At 39.3% G+C, this 10328-nt stretch overlaps 2 protein-coding genes across 2 annotated transcripts in view; both read left to right on the top strand.

The window, feature by feature from the left end:
• The first annotated feature begins 1910 nt into the window (after positions 1-1910).
• On the top strand, positions 1911-8816 carry LOC306941279 (DBH-like monooxygenase protein 2 homolog). The gene is made up of 13 exons (XM_079526651.1): positions 1911-2185; positions 2412-2558; positions 3261-3413; positions 3830-3913; positions 4331-4489; positions 5501-5603; positions 5728-5900; positions 6377-6468; positions 6564-6660; positions 6743-6802; positions 7367-7494; positions 7903-7987; positions 8283-8816. Exons 1-13 carry the CDS (start codon positions 1913-1915, stop codon positions 8460-8462), a joined length of 1734 nt encoding a protein of 577 aa, XP_079382777.1. The 5' UTR covers positions 1911-1912; the 3' UTR covers positions 8463-8816.
• An 83-nt stretch (positions 8817-8899) lies between these two features.
• Positions 8900-10328, top strand: part of rps6kc1 (ribosomal protein S6 kinase polypeptide 1) — a 41750-nt gene continuing 40321 nt past the window's right edge. The window contains exon 1 of the mRNA XM_079526630.1: positions 8900-9118. Within this exon, the coding sequence (XP_079382756.1) occupies positions 9017-9118 (102 nt within the window). The 5' untranslated portion in view covers positions 8900-9016. The remainder of the gene's footprint in view (positions 9119-10328) is intronic.

The following is a 10328-nucleotide window of genomic DNA, read 5'->3' as shown; positions in this document are numbered from 1 at the left end:
CATTTTCACAATATCAGAGACCCAAGCCACCGTTCTCATTGGCCCCTCAGCTGAAAAGAGGAAGCATTGTATGGTGTTGTCTGTTGTAGTGATGGTATCAGCAAGGAAGGAGGGGCTTGCAAGCAGAAGGTAGAAGTAGGTCAAACTCCCACCACATGCACCTGCTCGCTATGAGACTGATAGTCAGGGAATATTATCAGAATAATGTCAAATCTGGGAATACATTTCTTACCAACAATTTTCTTCACCAATGTGTTTGTAAAGGTGTCTACTAACATATCCCACATTGGTATCTATTCAAACACCCTAGGGGAATTTTTGACAGCTGCTGAAACATGCAAAATGTTCTAAATTTCATTATGCTTTAAAGTCGCACGTACAGCATATCAAACTAGGGGGTTTTCATAAATCTGAATCCATTCCAAGCATTAGTTTTGCATCAAAAACACTCCTTGGGCTAAAAACGGCCATAGCCGTCATCACAAATGTGATGAGGTCAGAACATTTGGGCACATTTGGGAAGTGGCTATGGCCGAATATGTCCGAATGGCCAGACATCTCGCTGGACATGTCGCCCCGAGGCAGGAGAGCTCGCCCAGAGGCAGAGAGGCAGAGAGTGTCCCAGTGTTAAGTATGTTATGTTTGAGAGATGTATGTTATGAGAGAGAGAGGAGATAGTTGCAGTGTAGCCTACTATTTCTAGTTTTACTCCCAGTGTTAATGTAGTAACACAGACAGCTCTGTATGTAGTTGTAGTGTACTCTTTCTAGTTAAAGAAATCTTCCAATCCACTATATCTCAGAGCCGAACTAAGGTACCCAGTCGGATATCTTAGTGGCCACAAGGGGATCTCTTGAGATCTTGAGGAGTCCCTCAAGAAGGTAGAACCTGGGTTTGGGACGGTTGCCTTCGTTGGGCCCGGTCTGGACTGTATATTCTGAGACTGTTGGTCAACTGTCCTCCTTAGGTATTTAATCTTATCGGGTGGGCGAGGGTTCTACCTTGAGCCTCAGATTGCAGATCTTCTTTGTCCACCGTTATCTGATCTGCTGGTCTACTCTAAAGTACTGTACGCTTCATCCTGCTGCTGTCCATTGTCGTGGTAACAATCAGTGTTCATCTAACTTTGGTGTTGATCGATAGAATCTAGAAGACCCCTGTGTGATGATGATTCAGCTGAAGTATTCCTTTGGTAAAGCCGACAGGCCCGGGAGAACAAGGACGTGACACAGAGACAGTATCACGCAACAAGTTCACAAATTTTATTGCACAGACAGTCACCACACCACCAGATCGTGACAGAATGATTCGACCAGACTGGACCTAGCAGACAGCACCCCACCAATCACCCTGATGTCCAGCATGGCTTCGGCCCCTGTTTCCGTTGGCAGTGGAAGAATGCCCTGGGGGGTTTCAGCCCCTTAACCTGTCTTTCGGACCCCGTCTCCCATTAGCAGTGAAAGTATCTAGGTGTTGTATTCCTATGTTCTGTTCTAGTTGTTTTGGTTCTATGTTCTTGTCTTCCAAGCTGTTTCCCATGTGTAAACAGCTTGTTTATACTAGTGTTGTTCCCCAGTCAGTTATTGTCAGATCATTGTTTATGTTGCATAATTTCTCTGTAAGGTTTTGTGTTCACCTGTTCACTATAGTATTACATTCCCAATCATGGGTTTTTAACACTATTTTGCCTCGCTGTCCTGCATTTCGGTTCTCACCACACCACCAGATCGTGACATGCAATGGTATAGTTGGTGTAACAAGAACCTTCCTTGTTGTCGTTGAACATGGGCGGAGGAGGGTTGTAACTTGAGTAACAACAGAAGTTGACTCAGGTGAGGTACTCTACTCAACTGTGTTTTGTGGACTGTGCACTCAGCAACAGTCTGAGTGATGACTTAGATCCAGCGGCAATATGAATCCTCTGTTTCCTTTCATCCCACTGTTGCTGGCATTACCTGCGGGAACAGGAGGACAAGAGGACCCTCAAATGCCCTTCACGGAGCACCTAGACCAACAACAACTGGTCACCCTACAGTGGGGCTTTAACGATGTCCAGGGAATCATCACCTTCAGACTGAGCATCAGGACAACAGGCTGGGTGGGCTTCGGCTTCAGTCCAAATGGAGGCATGTCAGGGTCAGACATTGTCATTGGAGGAATCGGTCCCGATGGCAAATACTTTTCAGTAAGTCATCACTGAATCTTACCTGCTGGAACTGTTGATGAATAGATATAGGCTCAGGGATTAACACTATCTGGGGTAAATGTGTCACAGTCTAATCTAAACCTTGTTCATTTGCTCAAAGTTTAATGCAACCCTGTAACTGTTCAAGCTTTATGTTCTCCGAAATTTGTCGTCTATGGACATACTTGGCCAGTAAACAGATTCCTCTTCAATTCTTGTCCATTAGGATCGTTATGCCACAGGCAATTCCCTCCCACTGGTGGACAAGCAACAGAGCTACACTCTCCTTTCTCTGACAGAGGATGATGGTCACACAATCATGACCTTTCAGAGGTCCATTCAATCTTGCGACAGGGAGGACTTCCACATCACCGTAAGACATTAAATTACCGTTACCTACCCTCACTCTCTCATACAGTACACACACAAACTCTCTCTCTCTCTCTCCGCCTGATTAACATCACCAGGGTGACCAGGTTATAACTACTTTGTTTTGCTTTTATCTTGATTACATTTTATATGTACCTATTGTATTTGTTGCACTTTCATTGTCAGTGGAAATCTTGTGTTACCTTCTTGTTTGTTATTCGTGGATGTGGAGGGTCAAAGGTATACTGTATCTATGACAGGCTGCTACTTCTGTAATACAATATGCAGTTTTGAGTTCTGGAATTATGGGAGGGGGTGACATGCAGTAAAGGCCGTTGGGATCGGGAGTCGAACCCGCGGCACACTGCCAGACTGGATTACCAGCCAAGGTACCTGGACTGCTGAGCCACGGCCCAGAGGAATTTTATAGCTTTTACAAACATACTGAACGATATACAGTGTGTACACACATGTAGGCTATTTTATTAAGTTACATTTGTACATTCCGGTTATCATTTAAAAAACTAAAAGTACAGTGTGTCACAGAGGTAAAAGTAAAAAATTACACCAATGTTCCAATTTGTAACCTATTTCCTTATTTTATTTTATTTTATTTTATTTATATTATTCCTTCTATGTTGTTGCTGTTGTCTCAATGTCTGCTCAACACTGTTGAAAAATAGACTAGTTATATTATGTTTTATAGGCTAGCTCTGTCAAACTGATCTATGCCTATGGAACCACTGATGACATCAACTACCATGGAACCCGTAGAGGCACCAAAGAAGTCAACCTGCTTAAGTACATGCCCAGGACCAGCCTGCCACACACAGAATACATGGACATCAGAGTGGACAATGTAAGAACCATCACAGAAGTTACAAGCTAATTTATACATGATCATTGACCATATGGCGGAAAAAAACGATGTATCATGCTTTCCAGTTTTACATCAGTTATTTCCGATAACAGAATGTTAATAAGTAGTATAATAAGTATTTGAGTAGATGTTCGACCATGTACTGTAGCTCGTTTTGTTGCCTGCATGTTGATTGCCCATGCTTGCTGCCTGGGAAAAAAACAGATCAGTATGCATCTCAAAAGTAAAATGTTACCATGTTTTATGGTAACATTAGATGAAGGTTACAGGTGTGTGAATCAGTATTTGCAGTATGTTGAGTTTATTTAAATAAACTTATTTAATAAGAGGTTTCATCAAAACATAAAGTAGCCAATACCGTGCAAATAAAAATATAGTGTGTGATTTGATTACAGATCACTATTCCTCCTATACATACCTATTACCATTGCAAGGTTATGAGGTTACCAAGGCTCAACAGGAAGCATCATATCTATCTGGTGAGGATCACATCTTAATATATTCTTATATCAATATTATATGATATCTCATCTTTTCATCATCGCCTGTGACGTGAACAAGCAATTATGTATCTCTGTTTTCCATGTCTTAGAAATATCAATGATAAAATGGTTCAAAAGTGTACTTGAAATCATAATAAGAAATATATAGCATTACTTACATTTCTAAAATCACAGTTTTACTACTGAAAAAGGACTGTTCTATTACAATATTAGTATTATAAACGTAGTAACAATATAAGTAAAACAAGTAATTAGATAACGGCAATGAAAATGTGTAATTTGCTATTAGTTTTGACTGGTGTGCAGGTCATATACATATTTATTTATCCCTCTTTCTTCTCTTGTCCTTCTTTCATCCTCTCCAAATCCCTCTCTCCTCCAACTTGTCTACAGATTGAACCAGCTATTGAGCACGTGGACCTTGTTCACCACATGCTTCTATATAGCTGCCCTGCTTTTGTGACTGAAACTTATAATGGGCCGTGTTACACTGCTAACAATGTGGGGAACATGTGCTTCAGAGTGATGGCTGCTTGGGGTGTGGGTGGAGGGGTGAGTGAAAGACAATTGTGCTTAATTATATAGTACACACAGTTCTTGTTCCTTCTAGGCTCCTTCTGACCATTCAGTATGTAACATACAGTAGATGCTGTGTAAGCTAATATCTTGTCCAAAACAATCCATCCACACCCTCCTTTATAGTTGTAAATGCATGTTATATGAGTCTTTATTTGAATGAATGAATGAATGAATGAATGAAAAACTTTATTCCGAACATGATAAAACTAGACAAAATAATATTCCCAAAACAAAAACAACAACAACAAAAAAAAACAAGCCTCACTGGCTGCAAGTATAATTATTTTTATTTTTTTACTTTTATATGTTCGGAAAGGAGTAGGGAGAAGTAAAAAACTTATATAACCCTACCCCTTAATAACTTATTTCAGCGTCATCGCTTGACGTCAGTACATATATACCAATATGGTATAAACTAAATAAAATTATTCACAACAGAGAAATTAAGTACATAAGTAAATAATGTAATAGTGTAAGTCATATATATTTATAAACATGTATATGCTCTATAATGTATTCAATTCTATATATCATATTATCAATAAAAAATACTTTATATATTTCATAATACATACATTTGGCATATTATATATATATATATATATATATATATATATATATATACACATACAAGTACAATTATCTAAATGATATGTCTGTGTCATTGTAACTCTTCCTCTCTATACCTCATAATAATGCATTCTTTATATCTTTTTTTTAACTGGTTCACACTTGAGCATTGCTTGAGTTCCACATGCATACTGTTCCATAGTTTTACTCCACAGATTGAAATACAAGTAGTAACAATAATAATGATAACAATGATTATTATTATTATTAGTAGTATTATTACATTTTAAAAGCAAAGGAAAAACATAATTGAGAATAAAAGATCCAAGAGTTTTATTATGCATTATATTTCTTTGGAGAGAAAACAAAATGTTCTCAATAGTTACAAAATTCTTTGAAACTTCACTACCTCAGGACTACGAGCTTCCAGAAAATGCTGGGCTTGCTATCGGAGGTGAGGACAGTGATATGTTTTACAAACTGGAAATCCACTACAATAATCCAACCAGTGAAGCAGGTACATCATTTTGTTTTTACTATACAACAAAGTTCTCTTGCGTGCAAACCTTAGTCCTCTAAGTTTTGTTAGGTAAACACAGTTACATACTATGCCTTTGACCTTTGCTGTCTCCTATGTGCAGGTCGGTGGGACAGCTCAGGGATGAGACTGTACTATACAGACCATCTCAGACCACATGATATAGGCATATTGATGACAGGCCTAACAGTAGATCCAAGGCTGGGCTACAAAATCCCTCCAAGTGCAGCCAATTTCCACACTTATGGCACATGTAATACTTCTCTCTTTTCTAAGGTATGCTTTTTGATTTTTTGATTGAAATATTTATTAACAGTTTGCAGAATTACAGTACATTTCGAGCACAAACTCAATACAAAGGCTGTTAACTGTGAGTGGACGACCCAATTATGCATTACACTTGTTTACAACAGGGTCCACCATGTTCAATTCATCAAAATGCAATTATTCACTGTGGCGTTGCAGTAGTGTAGCAATGGTTATTTAAATTGATTTTGTATATCGCCATTAATAAGCAAGTAGTGTTCCCGCTGCATGAGCTCCAGGTGACTCAAAGACAGGTGACAGGAAGGCAAGGAGAAACACATTTGATATTCATATACATATATTTACATTTTAGACGAGAAATATGCAATACGGTTGTTCTATTTTCATTCATTTCAGAGAGTGTGGGGGTATAATATATGTATATTATAACACATGTCCCCATTATGACCACGGATATGCCCTAAAAGCTGCTTACTATCCCACAGATTGTGGATGGCCCTGTGTCTGATCTTCATGTATTCTCATTGGTATTACACACACACTTGGCTGGGCGGAAGATCAGAGCTGGCATCTTCAGGTGGACTCTATATATTATTTGCCCTTAAAGTTTGATAGTTGGTTGACTCAAACTGTATGTGTGATATATGTCGTTGACACTTTTTACCTCTTCAGGAATGGAAACCAGGTTGACTTCTTGTCCGTGGATGAGAACTACAACTTTGAGATGCAGCAGGTGACCAATGTGGGGAACATCAAGACAATCAAGCCAGTAAGCCTCAATTGTCGAATGCAATGAAAAAAATAAATTGTGACTATAAATAAAACGGTCTAACAACACTTTTCTCCGTCAGGGGGATGAAATTGTAGTGGAGTGCACATACAGCACAATCAATCGCACAGAATTCACTAAGGTTGGTGAATAATATGTGATTCCAGTGTAGTCATGACCTACTACACTGGAATGTAGTAGTTACTGAATATGGACTTAAATTCAACAGAGATATCAGAAAAAACTGTCTATAAAGTTGTCCCAGTTAGTACAAGTATTAGTTGTGTTTGTGTTATATCTCACCAACATGAAAAATATGTTTGTCATACTTTATTCTTTATTTGGATCCCCATTAGCTTCCGCTGCTGCGGTCGCTAGTCTTCCTGGGGTCCACATGAGGCTATGACGTTGTCTGACATAATATATGATATAATGGTTGGTTGCGGGATAACGTTAAAACTATTCTTTCCAATGGAATGGGTGGCACAGGGGGGAACCTGCCAGCCTCCGGAGATTGGGATCCGAGGAAGGGCACTCTCTGTCGTTGGCAATGCACACACGGGGGGAGGGGGGGTATTGGCCACAACTAAATTGGCGTGAAAATTAGCAGCCAAATAGATAAGCGTAAAATCAAGAAAATAAATTTAGAAAAATGCAAATACAGTACATTACTAAGTATAATTCAATGGCCATTCCTCTCTTACAGATGGGTTTTGCAACCACAGATGAAATGTGTCTTGCATTTTTATATTACTACCCTGCAATTGATGTCAATGCCTGCGTGAGTCATCCGAACATGGATAACCTGACTGCCATGTTGGAGAAAGATAAACAGTAAGAAGCTACACTCCACAATCAACACACTAACTGGATCGTATAGAACCACTAGATAGATCTTACAGAAAAACGTATGCATATCTTATACAGTAAGTACTGCATTATAGAAGTACATAGATCTTACAGTATAAATCGTACATACTGTAAGTAGAAGCAGCTTGGACTCCGCATGCATAGAAGGAGGCATGAGGTCAGTCCGCTGCCCCCCCAGGTTGGCAGAGGAAGTGTAGCGCCCAGGATTACATTAGATAATTGGCACTGGGTGAAAAAACTGGGTTGCAAAAATTGTGGGATAAAAAATATTTAAAAAAAAAAGTACTGCCCAGATCTTACATGAGCTAAGATACAGCCTTTTTAATTATGTGTTGAAAAAAGTTATCCTGAGTCCCTTGTCTCTGCTGGCAGAAACTCATCTTTGGACCTGGATGCTATTTCTACATATGAGGAATTGCTGAAGAGTATACCCCAAACACAGGTGGCTTCCGACGATGTAAGTGGCAGCAAAATTTGTATGAAAAGATGGTCTCCTTTCTTTGCTTCATCCATTATCCAAACATTATGTGAAGGAAAACCATTTTCATAACATATCGTGTTGTAAATGTGTTGTGTAATTCCAGATCTGATATTGATTTGATGTCTACTCTAGATCATTTTCTCATGTGTCATCATAGACTGTGTGTCATGCACTGTTCTTGTTTTGGTACTGTTGATACATGTTTTATGTAGTAGTAGCCTAGTAGTAGGCAGTATTACAAGCACTTCATTCTCATTCTTCCTTTCTGCAGAGAAACAGCGAAGTGTACACTAATGGCATTGTGAGAAATATGATGAAAACACCTTCGGTCAGTTGTCGCAACGCTCCTGCCACTCTAAACAGCCTGGCTCCTAGAGGACTCAGCACTTCCTGGGTTATGACTTCAGCTGGAGGATTAATACTATTGCTGCTGTGGACTGCAGCGCTGTGAAGGGCAGCTCATTCCGTTTGTCAGCTTGAAAAACAATGCCTTTAACACACAAAATGAGACTGGATCTTAGTTATAAGAAAAACATTACACAGACAGACAGACAGACAGACAGACAGACAGACAGACAGACAGACAGACAAACAGACAGATTAATTAAATTACATTACATTATTTCACTACTAAATTCAGGTTATGGGTGTCTTGTTGAACAAAATCTTTTGCTTTTTCTTTCACATTTATCAATTGATTTGAACAGAGATTTGTTTTAATTCATGCACAGACAGGATGCTTGAGGATATTAGCCTGGTGCTTGTTTATTGTTTTTGTTTATAATGAATAAAGTTAGAAAATAAACCCGAATATTAATGTAGTTTATTTCAATAACACACAGTACCCTGATGTACAGATTTTCCTCAAGGGGGTGCTGTCTCCTTAGTTTTCTTGCATTGCATGTCCCTGTCAACAACAGAACGGCTGGTTGGTTATCATCAGGGAATGAATGTGTGAAGGCTAGCTGGCTAGTAGTGTTTTGGAGAGATGTTGTCACAATCAGAATGATATCGCAGCGGGAACGAGGAGAACTGGCTCGGTTTTATACTGTCACGGACCCGAAAAAGCACCAGAAAGGTTATACTGTGTACAAAGTCACCGCAAGGGTAAGCGGAGAGAGGATGAACACTGAACAGCATCTTGACAGCTGAGCTAACACTAGCTGCTAGCTCTCTCACTGGAGGCTTATGGGCAGACAGACCGTCGTTAGCATGATTAGTTAGCTGCGTAAAACGCTAAGAAATAGAGACCCCAAGTAGACAACCCTCTTGTTAACCCATAAAGTAGCTATGATAACTAAGTGGACTAACCCAGCGTTCGTAGTTCAATTTCAAAGTAATCTGCGCTGAGATAGTGGTGCAGTTGGCGACGTGCTAACGTTACCGCTAGCACCATTACCTTACATGACACGGGAAGCTGTCACTCCAGCGAGTTGTTTTGGAGCCTACCCTACTACACAGTGACAGGACCCTACATAGGACACACACATAAACACAAAACTCTTATCAATGAACTTGAACTTTCTTTTGTGCTGTATATATAATCTCCGTTCTCTTTCAAATCACATTAAAATTAACCAATTATTAGAGGCAACATGACTTAGTTTTAAAAGATGCAGTAATGAACAAATGTTCTGGTCTGGTTTTTGATTGAAGTATTTATTAACAGTTTGCAGAATTACAGTAGATTCAAGCACAACTCAATACAAAAACTGTTAACTGTGAGTGGACGACACCATAAAGCATTTCACTTGTTTACAAGAGGGTCCACCATTTTCAATTCATCATAACATTTAGAGACGTACAAATATACACTTCTATATAGCCAAAAACAGGAAATCATCATAAAGGAGGTGAAAAGGGGTGAAAAATCACACCTGTGTGAAGTGAGGGGTACTAATATATTAAAGTCTAACTCATGTTGATTAATGTGATGTAAAACAAACGGTGCCAACACAAACATTAAACGCCATTAACAATAAAGAGACAATATGACGTAAACGACACATTATGACCCTTCATTGTCAATGCGTTTACTAAACAAACTTTGAACTAAAGACAAACATTAAACCTGTGTATACTGTATAGGAGGGGCTAGCGCCCCTCAAAAACATATACAGTGAGGGGAAAAGGGGTGGGTGGGGGATTCAGATTTTACGGGGCCAGTTTCGAATTGCAGCTGTCCATGTCTCTTTGGTCTATTGGGGTGAGTTTAATTTATTTGTTTCTGCCTAGCATGCCATTTGTTATGTACGATGGATGGTGATGTCATGTCACTGTGTATTCTCACTTTGTGAGACCCAGAATGTTGTCCACT

Source organism: Electrona antarctica (genome assembly GCF_951216825.1).
Source record: "Electrona antarctica genome assembly, chromosome: 17".
Taxonomy (NCBI): domain Eukaryota; kingdom Metazoa; phylum Chordata; class Actinopteri; order Myctophiformes; family Myctophidae; genus Electrona; species Electrona antarctica.
Note: the sequence above shows the minus strand (reverse complement) of the source record. Positions and strands in the feature narration are given on the sequence as shown.